At 38.8% G+C, this 18,191-nt stretch overlaps 1 protein-coding gene across 7 annotated transcripts in view; it reads right to left on the bottom strand.

The window, feature by feature from the left end:
* Window positions 1-18,191, bottom strand: part of anks1b (ankyrin repeat and sterile alpha motif domain containing 1B) — a 173,603-nt gene extending 155,412 nt beyond the window's left edge. For 4 of the 7 annotated variants that reach the window (XM_039668353.2, XM_039668354.2, XM_039668355.2 and 1 more), the window contains exon 1: window positions 17,715-18,190. In XM_039668353.2, the coding sequence (XP_039524287.2) occupies window positions 17,715-17,845 (131 nt within the window). In that variant the 5' untranslated portion in view covers window positions 17,846-18,190. Of the gene's footprint in view, window positions 1-17,714 lie in introns of all 7 variants that reach the window. The other 3 variants (XM_039668356.2, XM_039668359.2, XM_089126724.1) reach the window with 2 other exon arrangements.

The following is an 18,191-nucleotide window of genomic DNA, read 5'->3' as shown; positions in this document are numbered from 1 at the left end:
AAAATCCATACCACTCTGTTATTGGGCATATAATTGGTTTCCCCTCTCTCTCTCTCTCTCTCTCTCTCTCTCTCTCTCTCTCTCTCTCTCTCTTGCTCTCACTCTCTATCTCAACCCATCCCCCAATTTAGGCAGAGTGTAAATCTCTAGAATTTTAAATCATGACAGTAAGTGAATTTGTGAATTCATGTATTTGTGTGTACATGCGTGTGAGTGCTTGTCAACACTTAACACTTTATTTCAGGCCCTTTATAGGGGCCATAAAAGACAATGTAGTGTAGACAATACATAAGGCTCACAAGCTAAAGGTAAAGCGGGCCATTCATGGCTGTAGAAATAACATTATTTGTCATTAGCCAATCATAACAGAGGTCATTTGCATAGTCAGCTTTCTTTTGGTCTATATAGGGTATGTGCGTGACGTCACCGGCGGCCGGAGTGCCTGCAGTTACACACAGTGAGTGGCAAAAAGACTGAGCGGCTGTATTTGTTTTCAGCGTGAATGCCGCGAAAAACAAACACAACACATATAAAGTGGGAGAGAGCTTTGCGATTGACTGTACAACTAGATTTGACAAAAAATCGGAGGTACATTTTTTACAGACTGCTATAGAAAGGACTGGACAATAATTGGACTCCAGTCAGCGAAAGGTGGTTTTGCAGTTATCATTTTGTGTCTATATGCTGAATTTAGGTGTAAAACCATACCCATATATTTTGTATTGTTATATATATATATATATATATATATATTAACAAATCATCAATTACATACATTTATAATTGCATATTCTGCATTATTGGATGTTTTTAATAAACACTGACCAAACTATAAAGTTTTAAGGCTGGACGATATGATGATATTTATAGGCTATATATAACACTGATATAAGTGAACACCTGGATTTAGACCCCACCTATTGTATTTATATAAAGCGTTCACAGGCAAATTTGCTTTATGTTTAGGTCTATATTGCTTTTATTTCCCCGGTGTCAAAATCAGGCAAACATAAATGTCAGGCAACACAATTCCTGGCTGCATGTCAATATCCATGGATCACTGGATCTTTAGTAAGTTGTAAGGAACACTATACTAAGTCCAACATTTAGTTTAAATTGATAAAATTGTTTGTTTTAGTCGCATTTTCGCAGTTTCCCCTGTTAAATCCAGTCACGCAGCAGACCTTTTGCCACTCAGTCAGGCTGAGGGGGTTGTTCCGGCGAGAAAGTGACGTCAATGCATTCCCTGTATTTGGCACATCCTGTGAAATTTAAATTGGGAATTTTATTTGGTTTCCCACATGGAAATATATATATACAGTACAAAAGTATATAATATGCCCCATTTAATAATATGAACTACATCTATTGGCTTACCACTGCAAGACCAAGATCAATCATTTCCATTTTTCTTGAGTGTGTGTGTGTGTGTGTGTTTGGCAACAAAAACAGGCTCTATAAGCTGTTAACAGCATCTACCACAAGAGTTCAATACAGCGCAATAGTTCAATTCAACAGTGCAGAATATGTCTGCATGAAATACATGTAGTCAATGACACACTCTGTAAATGAATGTGTGTGGGTGCAGAACTGTGTACAGGGCTGGATGGCAAACACAGCTATACTGACAGAGAGATGGAAAAGTACAAATGAAAAAATAATGAGTTAAAAATTTGAAAAGTATATCACAATTGTCTTTGTTCATTCCATGCCAAAATATGATTTCAACAGCAGTGATTTCTCTCAGACAGAAGCAGTCTGGGTTTTACCCAGAGGGCTCTCTCTCTATGCGAAGTGTGTGTATCTGAGCTTCAGTCTGACAGAGGAGCTCCCAGCTAAATCATCCAGAATCCTGTCTGGGAATACTCTTTTAGAGCATCCACCTCTCTTTTACAAAAGACACGCACGCCCTACACTTCCAGCTGTGCCCTATTTCAGGGATCACAGCTCTGGCCCGCTGAGTCAGCAAAGGTTGTCTTCCTCTCAACCGCACACAAAGACAAAAACACAGCTAGTCCTCTCCATTGGCGGGTCATGACCCCAAAAAATGGCCTGAAGGTCTATTAGGACTACAGGGAAAGATAACACAGCTAATTGCACAATAAAATGCAACTAACCACATAATCTTGCACGTATAGAGCATATTACTGGACCTATTTCGGTTCAACGTGATAGTATAAAATTAATACTGCATTAAAAATATGAATATTATATATAAATAAATAATATAAACATTAAAAATATAATAGATTTCAGTGAGGCACCACTGATCTAATAAGTGGGATGCATCACTATTCAAATTCTGACAATAAGCCAATATTTATTTCCATGTTATGCCTGATAACCAATAAATGAACGATATTAAACTTCTGTAATAATTTAAAAATAAAACTCTAAAAATGGAAATTAATCATTTTAAATGATACAATTAAAATGAAACATCACAGCAATATATAATACACAATATGAAAAGCAAATATTCATTTTGAGATTTGCTAAAGATTAAATTATTAGTGTTTTATTGTAAGTGAGAATTACATGATGTCATAGGCTCTCTAAATGTAAATTAAAAAAAGAAAGTATGATACCCAATATTGATAATATCCAAGGTTAACTGATAAATTAAACTATAAATATCTAGTATCATCTGATAACAATAAAGTATTTATATATTGTGCATCCCTAATACATTTAAATGTTTAAGGGTTTTTGTGTTTCCTTTTGTACTTTTTTTTAAACAAATATGATACTGTTTTGTAGTCACCACTTGATATTCAATGTAAATTCTCAAGCCATCTGAGATCCACTGATAGACTTATTCTGTAGTTAGTTTTATCTAGACACTAGACAGATTTGACAGAGTGAGTTTTTTTCTTCTCTTTCATTCTATCCCTGTGTTATCTCTCATTCTCTCAGTGGTGATCTTTGTGTGATGAAAACAGATGAACACACAGAGGTTTGTACAAACTTTCTTTCTCTATAACTCTGTCATGTACTTTATCTTGTTCAATATGCCACTAAACCTCTATGAAATTGCCCTTCGATGTGTGCTTAAAATTAATGGGGCTGAGAAAAAAAAAGAGCACTGAAAAATGAAATAGTCTTCATTTTTCATTGTGCTCTGAGGGTCATAAATATTTCACAATGTTTAAAAAGAGTCATTTCTCTTCTGCTACTCACATCTGAATAAAACACGAGAAAGTCAACCGATTGTTTTTTAAAGTCACAGATAGTCTCACATACCAGACTAAAAAAAGGCCGGTCCTCACTGCAGCTTATTCTGGACAACAAGAGATCACCAACTAGTTGACAACAGGTTGCTTTCAATAACCTGGCAAACATTTATTTTTTACTTAATGTAATAATTTTCTTTAAAAAAAAATAAATAAATAAATAAATAAATAAATAATACTGATGGTCTGTGGGCCTGACACTGTCTGCCTGAGACTGAGACTGGGTCACAGATAACTTCATGCACACCAACATAAATACATGACATTGTACAATCGATAAGGCGAATGATTCATGCTAAAACATGAGAAATCAATAATGTGATTTGTGGTCGTCGTCGTTGGTTATGATAATTACTTTGAGTGTTCCTTACAAGCAACTATAGGAGAAAGAGAATCTGAACACACACATGAACACAGACAGACACAACATACACAAAGCTACAAACAAGCCAGTGAAAGTGCACAACCAACGCATTCTCATCCCAGGGCGTCATATAGGTGACGCTTTTGAAATTGCTTTCGCGTCAATATAACATGCTTCGGTTATAGGTAGGTTTAGGTATGGGGTAGTGTTAGGGTTAGACCACTAGGAGGCGCCTTCTGGCCCCTATATATCTGCGTTTCATATTGACGCTAAAGGGTGCCATGTGCGTCAGATGTAGACGCAGTTTCAAAAGCGTCACCTATAGACCCCTTTTGCGCTGACGTCACAGATACGTCACGGCGCTTGCTGGAAACAAAACAAAGTGAAAACTGGAGGCGGCCAATACAAACCAGCACAGATTCGGCTACATAATAAGGAGCTTAAATTATTGTTACTATTATTAAATGTCATCTTGTTGTGTTGTTTGGTGCAAGAATTGATGAAAAGTGAATACGTTGTATCTGGAATTTTTATTTCTAGAATATATTCACATCATTAAAATCGCACTGTAATGTCACTCTTTACATTCTCTTCGTCTCGGCGCTGGCTCGGCAGAACTGCGGGTCACACAAGTCTTGTACAGGATCATATAGGCATCTAAAGATTTATATACCCTCAGTTTGTCTTTACGATCGATGTCTCCATAAGGTAGGTGTAGAAGTCAGGCCACTCAACCGAGGTAACGTAACGTTAATCCTGTCAGATCGCCCATGCATTGAGTGAGCGAGCGTGTAGTCGGCTACCGGTCGGCCGATCCGGTTCCGTCCATTAAAAATAACTTTTGGAAATAACAATCGCGGTCCTGGACACTGAGTAACCTTACACATTAAGATAAAATCGGATTTTCTCCAGTCATTGTTAAAAGACAAGCTAACAATCCTTGCTAACTAGCGTTAAGGCCAATTTATACTTCTGCGTCGAGGGTACGCCGTAGTGTACGGCGTTGGCTACGCACGTAGGCGACGCCGTTGTGAGCATTTATACTTCTGCGTTCAGGTCTTGGTTGCTCTGCAGTACTGCTCCGAAACGCTAGTTGGCGGCGGAGAGTTTTAATGTTCCACTGTGTTTAGATTCCTCGCGGCTAGGTTACTACGAGTGAAAGAGAGCTGATCATGTTGGAATTGGAGCTTATTAAGGTGGAAAAACAGTTCACTTTAGTGAAATTACTAAAACTGAAAGGCAGAAATGAGAGAAGACTTCGGAGGAGATGAAACGTGTGGAAATCATAGACAGTGGTGGAAATGCGTGAGAAGGTACGTGCGGAAATGCGTAGGAGGAAATGCGATGCTACCAAGCCGACCAATCACCGATCTTGCGGTCCGCGTTGTCGCGACGTGTAGTTACATTTTTGAGGAGGTGCGCGTCAGGCGACGGCGAAGGGTACGCGGTATGGGACGCGTCTGTGCGTATGCTACGCCGTACCTACTGCGCGCACCCTACGCAGAAGTATAAATTGGCCTTTAGTGATGCGGCCAGAGGGATCGTTCTGCCTCCACCGAAGCTCCGCCCACAAAAAAACGTCACTGTGTTTACCAACTGATAAGGGGTCTATATGACCATATAACTGATGTCTTGGGACGTCTTGTGACCATACGTCAACATCCGCCTTTTTAGGGTACCCTTAAACGTCAGTTAGATGACGTTATCGGATCCTAACCCTACACCAGACCTAAACCTACCCCGTCACCTAACCGACGTTAAAGGTAAAACGTCAGTTGTATGACGGCCCAGGATCATCATGTAACCGACGTTTAAGGGTACCCTAAAAAGGCGGATGTTGACGTATGGTCAAAAGACGTCCCAAGACGTCAGTTATATGACTTCTTGGGATGAGACTGTGTTAACGCCTTGGGATGAGACCGGGCTGGCACAACATTGCTGTTAACCCCATGAGAGAGAGAGAGAGAGAGAGAGAGAGAGAGAGAGAGAGAGAGAGAGTTTCAGAATTGCATACTACCACACTAATTGTACTGTTTTAGCATTATTAAATATAGTATTTATAGTACTGTGCACAGTTTGCAGATTTTGTATGCATAGAATACCTATATGACCTGCTACTACATTTGCCAAAATATACTACGCCTTCAATATGACCTTCCATTTACAGTGTGACGAATCAACCAGACCAGCAAAATGAACCGTGACTTTTAACATCTCTTTCTTGACTCACTATGTGATCAGACTGTGTAAGGTTTGAACTCAGCAACACCCTTTTAACACTATGACATAGGTGTGTCAAAATACATAAGAATTTCTCCCCTGGGAGTTCAAAAAGATTGCAGGCCATTTTTTGAGTCTCGTTTGTGGAACGTTCAGTGTTTAATTTTCTAGGTTACGTACTGTAACACACCACCCGGCATATCAGTTGAGGCTTGATTTATCGTTGTGCAAATGTTATTGAATGTTATGACTAATCTTACGAGAGACTTGAGTCAGGTTCAAAACCTGTGTTGCCATGCACATTGGTTTTATTTTAACAAAAAGTCACGAAAGGGGTCATGAACTGAGAATCTTTTGACAGTTAAGAGATGATTATAAAAATGCCCTGTAAGTTTTTCCAAAGTTATTCCAAAAACTGCCAAGGCCAGAAAATGAGAGGATCTGAGAAGTGGAGACGTCACAGGGCAGTTGTAGACCGCCTTTGCAGAAGAATATCAACGCCTACGTCTACATCACCACGTCTTTGGCCCCGCCCACTGTTATTTGTTTGTATTCGGTGCATTTCACTGTGGTTATTTGGTCAATTTCGACGCAGGCTTTGCAAACAGACTTTTACGATATGGATCTGCCAGCAAACACCACAAACATGTAAGTAACCATGTTTATTCTAATGCCAGATCTGTGATCAGTAAAGTATAGCCTAATAAGTTTGATCGTTCAATACTGTTTATGCATCAAGTAAATCGAGCCAGTGACTAAAAGATCAACTTCACGTCATTTCTCTTAGTAGGATGAAAATAATCGTATTTAAACTGTGATTAAATTACATACAAGAAAGTGATCAAAAAAATCTCCCTTTCCAATTGCACAGAGCAAGTTTATCTGGCCACTTGTCAAAACGAAGCTCTTAAAAAAGCATTTATGAGTTTGCAGATACTACATTACAACGATGAACGTGTAGCATAGGACTACTGCTGTTTGAAACGCATTGTTGCAAACTGCATTCTGTTTCATATACTTTTTTATATGCAGTATACAGCGTAGATAGGCTTTATCTCCATTTTAAATACAGCCAGAGAAAGTTTGAGATTCAGATTGTGTGTGACTGGTTAAGAATGGCTTATTTGTTTCAAATGGTGTGGGAGATTAGTCTTCTCTGCTCTATATGAACCTCATGAAGGATAACAACACACACTAATGGACAAAAAAGGTGCACTAACGTGAATGTATGCGTGTCTTTGATATGTGCATGCAGGTCATATAGTTTATATGTCCATATTCAGTACTCACAGGTCAGTGTCAGTGATCCTGCTCATTACAAGAGTAAATAATTTTGATTATCTGAGATTACAGCAAATAGCCATAACCACACTGCACTGGCCAACCACACACTCCCATCAATACTACAACCCATAAACATTTCTGCAACCCAGTCAAGGCAGTGTAAAAACAGAGGAGAAGACACAGTCATATATAACTCACTAGCAGGTCTGAGCACTCACACAACATTCAGATTTTCCCATGAGTCTCTGTTCCCTTATTGGTAATCACTGACAAATAACACAAGCTCCAGCTATGACCTTGCAGTAAATGCCAGTCTCCAGATACGGACTCAAAAACAAATGCACAGACAAGATATACAGATACAGAAAAGGGGCAGAAATCTAACCGGGAAATGACTCTTGAGTTGAGTTATTGGACACAGAATCATAGGCTCAAAGCTAATTCTTAAAAAAATATACATTAATAAGGAGACAAGTCAAAATGGTACAAAGGTACCAGACTTTTTTGTACCTTTGTACCATATTTTGACTGGTCTCTGTATATAATATATATATATATATATATATATATATATATATATATACTGTATATATATATATATATATATATGCTCATTTTATTATATATATATATATATATATATATATATATATATATATATATATGCTCATTTTATTATATATATATAAATAATTAAGAAGCTGATATCATCTTAATATATTAAAATATTTCCTATATATGTCTATATATTTTCACTGGTTTATGAAGAGATTTATTTTTTAAAATGAGTTAAATACAATAAAATAAAAATTGTAACTTTATCGTTCCAACTTTTTCCCGTTTTTTTCCCACAATCGTTTCACAGACAAAAAAGTCACTTTCACTGTGTTTACAGAGATCTTTGTGAGTTTAAAGGTTCAAAAGCTAAATGTCACTAACACTAATACTCAGATCAGAATTCAAACACAGCTCATTTTATTACACATTTCTTCTCAGCGTCTTTCTCAGATGCTGGTTTATGTTGAACATGTTGCAGATGTGTGTGTGTGTGCGCTGTATGGCATGAGGAAATACAGTTGAGGATTCAGTTAATAAGTCAGTGTATCACTGGTCTGCTAAAATATGTATACCAAGAAATGTCCTGTGCTATTCTAGTCACTACTACTTCTGACGCAATAACAACATTTCCCATCACACAGATGATCTGAGAGAGTTAGACATCTGTCTTTCCCGTAGGCAGAATTTTGTGGTACTGGGAGTAGGAATTTATAAGATTTTTTAAAATAAACATTTCCAGACATGTAAATACATCTGTCTGTGAGAACTATCCCACCATCCTGTGATTTCTATATTGAGCAATCATTATCAGCACGTGTGACTGTGCTGGACCAGCTCATCTGGAAGGAAATAGCATCATGGGATATTGCGGCAACCCTGGACTGTCATTTTACACACACAACACATCATCATCACTATCACTAGGACATCCTTTGGCTGTGCACAAACACTGGACAACGATCAAGGCTGCGTAATGTACACAGGACAAGCTCTGAAGCAGAGATGCATACATCCGTTTAAACATGACTCTGCAACCTTCAGGACACACATATCCCGAGAGCATGACCAGCTGCTAATGTCCAACTCAATGCTAATTGGGTAAGCGGGTGTTAACTCAGCTTAAGTGAATTTTACTCAAGGACTGAAACATTCTTCTGTCAGACTTTCCAAATCACTTCATAAACAACAAGTTTGAAATCTCACAAAATCTGTTAAGAGATATACTGTATGGGTGTTATTTCATTCCAATAGAACATTATATTTAGGATGAATAAGTAGTTAATAAATGAATAATAGACTTGTACACTGTACATATTTTAATTGTTAAATACAATTTTAATTGTAATCATTTTTTTTTTACTGAATTGAAATTGTTGATTTGAATAAAACAAAATGTTTCATAAAATATATATATATTACAAATGATAAAATAAACAGGAACTGAATGTGTTTGTTAAGGCGTTTACAAAAAAACAAAACAATAAAATTAATTTTAATTTACTTAATTATCCAAGTATATATCATACTTTATGCAAGATATATTCATCACGAGACTCTACCAGAAAAGGCTTCCAAGAACATATGTGTGTGTTTATATATCAAGAAAAAGAGGATAAAGGAGTGATAGAGTGTGACTGTGAGGGAGGAATATAGTAATTGAGCTCTCTTGGCACCCATTGCCTTTCTCTTCTGTTTGGCAGGCATTGCTGACCAGGCCTCTAATGGGACTGTAAACTGAGTCTTAGCTTCAGTCAGGAGGGAGGAGAGAGAGAGAGAGAGAGAGAGAGAGAGAGAGAGAAAGCTGATCGATACTTCAGTGGAAGCCCTGCAACCAATGGCAATGAGATCCCGAATGAAAAGAGAGAGAGGTAAGAAGGGGAAAGAGGAGAGGGATTGAAAGATAAAATGGGGGATTTGTAAATGACAAGAAACAAAAAGGAGGAGAGGGACTTTCTCTATACACAGGTCTTGCCACCTGACTGAATGACTAAATTAGACACATCTTGTGGGGTCTTGTAAAGTGTAATGTGTTCTCACACTTCTCCAGATGGAGGGTCAAAGGTCAGTTTCTTGCTCCTTATTAAACACTAAAACAACCTTACATAAATACATGGTTTTGTTAATGAGATCCTGTGATTTGGGAATGTCAGATATGCCAGGTATGTAGGTTACACTCAGGAGCGGACATGGGCATTCTGCCCACAAAAGTCTCATGGTTGTCGTTTCAACATCAACAACACCATATATAGCAACAAAAAAATCAAATAAATAAACAATAAAAGAATCCACACAGATAAAAGGTTAAAAAAAGAATTAAAAATATGCTTAAAATTGTGAATATGTGAAGTTCAAATAAAGTCGTTATTTTCGTTGTTTTTTTTGCGCACAAAAAGTGCTCTCGTCGTTTGATAAAGTTAAGATTGAGCCACTGTAGTCACTTGGACTATTTTAACGATGTCTTTAATAACCTTTCGAGGCCGGCAAGTTTCAATTCCTCAAAAAGGCCTATGGACTAGAGGAGTGATCCAGCTCTCAGATTTCATTAAAAATATCTTAATTTGTGTTCCGAAGATGAACGAAGGTCTTATGGGGTTGAAATAACATGAGGGTGAGTAAATACTGACAGAATTTCTAACTAACCCTTTAAATCAGTCTAATATTTGGCTGTTACGTCCAGTACTATTTTCCATATGAGGCCAGCTAATCCAGTGGTCACATGTCTGATCATGTGACAAACTTTCCAGGGGAAATACAAGCTATCTGATCCCTAATGCCAGGAGGACACTCATCTAAACAGAACTGTGATGGCCATTCATCAGCACAGAAAACACCAGCCCATAAGCTATGCTAAGCTAAAGGATGAGGGCCTGAGAGGTTGATTTATGACAGCTTTTCAGACAAAAGGCAAGCATGCTCCGAGGAGTAGAACAATCCCTGGCAGGAGCATTACACAGAGCCTAAGCTAATCAAGGCCACGCTAGCACAGATGGGTTTCCTCCACGGAGCAGTTAGCCTTAACACTTCTTGCCACAGCTCGAAGAGAAACAGCTAAACTGATCAGGGTACATGAGGGGAAGCTCTTTTAACCTGAAAAGGGTTGAGTGATCTTTGCAACAAATGTGTTAACATGTAACACTATGTCTTCTGCTAAAAAATCTCATTATAAAATACTGTTATAAAGCTCTTTTAATCTGTGAAAAGTGTTGAGAGAGTAATAATGTTTGCAGAAATGTGTAAAGTGGATAATATGTTACATGTCACACCTGTTCCAGTACATCCGCTGCCGAAAACAACATTTTGGAGATTGATTCCCATCATGCAGTGTTGTTATGAAGCTGTTTTAAACTGAAACTGAACGCCGGTTTGCTAGCTTCAGCAATTTTTCAAGTTTTACTGGTGAATAGTATTTATATTCACATACTATTCTGTTTATTTACTGACAAATATAACTGAAACTACATCCTGTGCAATATTGAGGTAGAGAAGAAAAAACATCTTCCTGATCTGCTCTATTCACAGAAGAACATTGCTAGCATGTTAATGATGACACAAATAAACACGTTTCTTTCCATGAAATTTTATTTTAGATGGCACGTCCTCTTATTATCTGATGCAAATTGCACACAAAAATTACAAGAGCTTTCTGAAATTTGCATATCATTTACATTTTATTCATTTAGAGTAGTAGACGTTTTTATCCAAAGCAACTTACAAATGAAGACTTGCAAATGAAGAATTGTACTTGAACGGGACTGCCTGAACAACTAATTAAAAATAGAAAGATTTAACAGTCCACTACAGTGTTATTTTAAACATTTTGAATTTTATTTTTATAGTTATAATTTTTTGTATTATTTAATTTAAGTTTTAGTCATTTTATTTTGTGCTTTTGCCATTTTAATTATTTTCTATTTCTATTTAGCTTTAAATTATTATTCCAGTTTCAGTTATAGTAATTTTAGCACTTCAGTTAGTTGACAAGGCAACATTTAACTCTCATTGACGTTTTTTTTAGTTTAAGCTTTTCATCTAATGTTTATATTTTATTTTTTGCAGAATTATTCAAGTTTTAGTTTTAGTATCAGTAAAAACACTGGGAACCAAAGTTGTATTATAGGTCAATTTGTGATGATTTACGCTAAACATCACAGAAAAAGCTCATAAAACAGTGCTGGCCGATTAACATGACAAGGCTGTACAGTGCCAGAATAAGACACAAGATGGACCATGTCAATAAGTCTGACTCTATGAGGCTAGTTTGCAACTGACTGGTCCCCATGCTGAGTCATTATGCAAAGCGAAACTTTTACGGAGAGGGTCATTTTCTTACTCGCCGTCACAGTGGGATTTATGCACGATCACGCGCAAGAGAGCACTTATAGAAGCAGACAGAATGTGTCTCAGACAAACCTACTCGACACTCCATTCCCCACAAATCTGACCTTTAACCCCAATACGCCACCCCTTCCTCCCCGTCTATTCGTCTCTTAATGGATGGAGATATATAAACGTCCTCTTCCCTCTTTCTCTCTATCTGAGAGCACTCCTCCACACTAGCAGACCAGAAGGTTTGGTAGCGGTCCATGTTTTTAGTAAGCGGCTCTGACAGTGAAGTGTGCAGGGCTCAGTATGGCACTGCAGTCTGTGTCGCTCAGCGGTCTGTTTCTGTGCCTGATAAGACGAGGGATAATGGTTCTGAATGTTTATTTTGATAAACCGCAGGGACATGCCGAATCCGTGACTGCTCCTGACCAGCCGAGACAGAAAACAGATGCTAACTGCTTTCTTCATTCTATTAGCAAGTAAGGAAGTGTCGTGGTGGTTGACTCGTAAGGTAACCTAGATTTAGGGGCAGTGTCTTAATTAAAGGATTGTGATTAGCTGGATGACCAGTTTGTAAAGTAAAACACTTAGAAAAATTGCTTTTTAAACCCATCCCCCCTGCGTTTTTAAGACCAAGTTAAAACAGAATATCTGTCTATGTATGCTAATGTAGTTGCTAATCTGTATGCTAATCTGTATGCTAATCAATGACGCATTTATTTTGAGAGAAAAAAATCATCAAAACAATATATATTTATTATGTATCTCTGAGAATATCTCTATGTGAAGTGAGTAGGACTGTAAAATCAGTCACTTGTTCACACATTTACTATTTTCGATTCAGGGAATGATTCAGACACGCGATTAGTTGCACACGAACTTCCGCAGCACGTCTACAATCTGCTATGGTCCAGAGACACGACAGCACAGAGAGTATCATATGTGCGAGTCGGCGCAGTCCACAAAATATATCAGACCCATTTGAATTTTGTACAGAATGATGCATGTTATGAAGGAGAAAACTGTGGCTTTAACAAGATCAACGGCGCAACTGAACGCTATTGTCTAGGAGTGGAGCTGTTCGATATGTCCCGTCCTGTCTTCCTGTTTTAGTGAAAATACGTCAACACCAAGGGGGTAATCCATCGCCCGGAAGTTGAAGCCAGCCGGGTGCCGCCATCTTGTAGCAGAACTTCACTTGAGTTAGCATTTCCATTGACTCCCATTCATTTTGGCGTCACTTTGACAGCGAATAACTTTACATCTGAGGCGTTTGAAGACTCCATTTGTCCATTATTTATTTCTAAAGAAACACGACAATGTATAAAATGCTCCAGTACCTTGTAGCTTATGTAATGGCCCGTAGAAGCAGTTTTTTGTAAAAGTAGGCTAACGATTGCGTCATAACCACGCGACTCTTTGTCGCACAGTAGAGAGATTACCGTATGGGCAGGAGGAGAAGCTCACAGGCAATCGGGGAAACGTGGAGGCAAAATGACAAAATAATTAATCAGAATACCTAGCAAAAGTTTCTCCTGCTCCTAGCTCATGGACAGCTCCTATTCACACTCTCCGCCTCTGCGAGTTTCGAAAGGGAATGATTCAGATTTCTCATGCCACAGCCACTAGAAGACAGACGGGTTGCTCACGTCACATCTACGTCATCAAGCTCTGTTTGAGTCGGTTTGAGTCTGCGCGTCAGGAACGGAAGTCCTAAAAAATCGGTAAAAATGGGCTTCACTTGTCTCAATTGAGTTCCAATGAGATGGCTCTGTCCACTTCTTATACTCGCATTTCTAGCATTTCAAGGCACTTCTGTGCATAGATATCCATAATAAAGGCTAGATGTCTCATCTGTGCTGCTGGCCAATGAAGGTGGACGTTTGCACATGCATGGCGGCCATCTTGTAACAGGCATCTCGCTCACTCGTAACATTGTCTTTTAATGGTGCATGTACTTTTTAAATAACCATAACTTGCTAAATTTTCTACCGATTTTCAAACGGTTTGGTTTGGTATAAACGTCAGAGATGTAGTTACGACACTGCACACTTATGAATAATAAGTGTATCAATAAATAATCATCCAGAATTATAGCCACGTTAATAACGTTTGTAAGAAACCAAATCCGTCAAGATTTCACCGAGATAAGAGTATTTGTGTTCGTGCTGATCACTCATCTTACATCAGGAACCACAAAGCCCGCCAGAAAGCTTGCCTGTGACAAGATGGCTGCCGGTGATGACGATAGAGACATCTAGCCTTTATTGTGGATACTATGCTTCTGTGGGCCTTTGAGTTGAGCTAAAGCTACCTTTTGGAAGAACTTTTACATCAGGAGCGTGTCTGCAAAGCATGATCGACATGCTCAATGACCCCTCATATTAGACAACAAGGCAATCAGCAAAGTAACTGGTAGCCAAGTGGATCTTGTTTCCCATAACCAACATCATCACAATATCCATCATGCTGAATCAATGCCAGTAATTGATGTTATATATATATATATCAATGCTTTTTAGACAGAAAATAGAAAAAAAAATATATATATATATACAACTACAACCTCACAAGGCCGATTCCTGACTCGGAGACAAATAATTGCTATGCGTTTTATTTAATCATTATCATATTAAGCAATGAGCGTATGAATGTAGTATCATTTGAAATCATGTGTTTCTAAGTGCAGTGCTGCCTAATGCAGCATTCACACACTGTGTCATTATTGATGGGCTAATCCATTAGCTCTATGAGGGCACAAAACATTGATCATACAGCAGCGAGTCCCGTCACCCTTGCAACAGAGTATGTGTGTGTCAGTGGTGGTCAGAGGTCAAAGCCACAAGCCTGTTTCATTCGAACATGCTTTATTTGCCTATTATCAACCTAAATGAGCAGCCTGGGGTGTTTCCAAGATGACCGCTGTGAAAACTGAGTTGCCTTAAAGGGACGTCGACAGCATGGATAGAATATCTGAATGACCTACTACTACGGCACACAACTGAGAACACTGCACAGAACCTTAATTTCTTTACGACTGAAGAAAGAATGACATGGATATCTTGGATGACATGGGGGTGAGTAAATTATCAGCAAAAGTTTTTTTAAATGTGAATGACTCCTTTAATTGAATATCAATTATATATATATAATTCACAAATTCACTTTAATAAGGTCATGTGAATTTCTATAATTTAAAAAAAATAAATCTATTCCATTCTGAATATAATCACATCTCTCAACTTCTTCAAGTGACCTTTGACCTGTCATGATCCGTCCTCGTTTGCAGATAAGGCCAGCATGTGAATCCTCCCCGGGCGATGCTCCTTCACTAACTGTGACACCGCAGAGCTCTAAGAGAGATAGCGGCACAACTTCCAGCGCTGTGGACAGATGGACAGAGCCAGACCCGAAGCCCTGTACCACACTGTCCCATTCCTCCAGCCAATAGTCCTGACCCAATAAGAGAAAAACACAGACACACCATCCAACCACAAGGATCCACCACAAAACAACAGAATATGCCTCCTGCGCCCTAAATCAGAGGAGCAGCGAGATTACGGCACATCAGCCGTTTCACTGGAAAAAAAAATGCCGATTAGCAGGGAGAGGGATCTTTTGTCCCGGCAGCACATGCGCGGCATTGATTGTACTCGCTGTTTTAACCAGCGGGGTGGATGATGGCTGAGCCGGGTGGCACACTTCTCTGCTCGATCGGCCTCACAAGCTCACACACAGACGCGAACAGGCATGTCGTTCCCAGGTGCCCTTCCCCCCATCTCTGCCTGGCCATTCCCCAAGCATACGTTTCCTTCTCTCTGCTCCACACTTGTCATTTTACATACTGATGTGAAGATAGATGCGAAGATAACATGTTCCCGGGATCAGAGAGAACCATAAACACATACATGAACAGCTGATAAAACACATCACGGAGGGATGCAACACACACAAGCCATGTAACACAATGCTAAACTGGAGAAATCACGACTCCTTACTAACAACATAAAGTTTGTTCTGATTCTGACAATTTGTGACCTTTTATGATGAGGCTTCATTAAACCTCCATTAACCAACTAGTTTTAAATAGCAGCAACAAATACCACACAAAAAAGCTAAGATTGTCCAGTAAAAATAAATAAATGAATAAAACATTTTATAAATAAGTAAGACAATAAATTCTGGGCTGTTATTTTAATTTTAGCCTCCAGAAACAATCCATTCCTTTGTTCTCAAAGACATTTTTTATAATGATCAGTTATCTCTTGAAAATGTTACCCACGTCATTATTTGGTATTCTAAACGGTTTAAATCTCCATTGTGTTGGAAGTCATCCATCAGATTATACACAATAATAATAAAACAAATAGCGTTAATGCTTTATGAGTTTATTTAAAGATGTGATTAATTTAAAAACTGTTTTTATTCTACTATGTTTATTCTACTTTGTTTATTTGTTGTTATTTGAGATATGAATATGATTTCCCTGTTATTGAAACAAAAATATAAATAATAATTAAAAAAAAAAAAGATTTTTGTCCATATAATGAAAGACAATGGGGTCCAAAATTGGTCACTGGACTTATCATTGCATGGGCATTTTTAAAAATGTCTTAATTTGTGTTCCAACCAAGAAATAAAGTCAGGTTTGGAATGACATGAGGGCAATTTTGGGAGAACTAACCCTTGGCTCTAAATATCTATTTAGTCTCAAAGTGTATCCTAAAATGTCTTAGCAGGGCTGTCGTTCTAATGTTCATGGGGCCTGGGACAACATTTTTATGGGTGGGCTTCACCACTCCTCAACCCAATGCAAGTACTGTGGTGGGCCCCCCTCATCATGTTCCCATGCTGTTCCCCCCTCTGATACAGAGCTATGAAATGAATGTGGACAGTAGCCTATAGCCCAAATTTTTGGGGGGAGTATTTATTGAGAAATGCTTGGGTTAAAGGGACAGTTCAAGAAAATTGAACATGTTGCCATCATTTACCCACCATCGTTTCATTCCAAACCTGCATGACTTTTTTGGAACATAAAAGAAGACATTTTGAAGAATGTTAGTAACCAGTTAAAAAACAGTTTTGGTTATACTTCCATCTATAATGTTCCACAGAAGAAAGTCATACCGGTTTGGAACATAAACAATGACAGAATTCAAGAATTTTCAGAATTTTTGAGTGATCTATCCCCTTTAATACCATAATCTCATCTTTTTGATTGCAGACTTTGCTATCTTGGCAAATCCAAGCTCTGTTGGAAGCGATCTCTTCTGAAACTCCAGAAGAGACACGTGATATTTTCACAGAATTAAAGTCTCAAGTGTTCATTAGGATGACAAACAACAGCACTCTTTGTACTTCACATTAATAGGCACAGTTTATGGAAAAGTTATGGATTTTTAAACTAGCCTACTTTAATTTGAATCAGGCAAATATGTGAATGACATATCAAAATCTGAGATATGCAGCTCAAAAGAACACTGAGTTGCAGACGTTGAAACAAGATATGTCTCTCAACAGACAACAAACACTCTCCCATATATCCCGACACACACAGTGTATGAGGGGAGCAGTGGGTCGGGGATGCCTAGAGTGGGTGTGTGTGATGCATTGCATTGCTCAAGCAACTGCAATCTCTCTGTCTGTATTGATAAACAGCACGGAACCGGTGGGCTCGCGGAAAACCCTTTTAGCCGACGACACACAGAAATAAACTTGGTTTGTTTCCATACCTGAGTAAGCCGGGCAGAGGTATGGAGCCGGAGCCCGAGCCCAGCAATCCTTTCTTCCCACTCAACAGCTTCTCCACCAGCCCCACATTCCCGGTCCGCGCCGCCTCCAGCAGCTCCTGCTCCTTCCCCATCCCGGACACAAGTTTAATCCACGAGAACAAAAACAATCCGGACTGTACGGCGAGGTTTCCTTTTAGTATTTCTGCAGCATGTCACCGACAAACAGACGCTCCGCCGTGCGCTGCTGTATGAATAAAGCCGCTAGTCCATACCGGAGCTCAATGATGGAATGATGCACCGGATATTTACTGTATAACGCGGTCCCGGTGCAGCAAAGGTGAACGGGAGGATTCGGTCCTCCAAACGGGCTGGTTGCCTGGAGACGAGGGTTAAATCACACTCACAAGCAGCAGTTCTGTCCGCGCGCTCTCGGTCATCACACACACGCTGCTCTCTCGCGCTCTCCCTCTCGGTGCT

Source organism: Pimephales promelas, chromosome 24 (genome assembly GCF_988280905.1).
Source record: "Pimephales promelas chromosome 24, fPimPro1.hap1.1, whole genome shotgun sequence".
NCBI lineage: Eukaryota > Metazoa > Chordata > Actinopteri > Cypriniformes > Leuciscidae > Pimephales > Pimephales promelas.
This window is presented reverse-complemented; position numbering and strand designations above follow the sequence as displayed.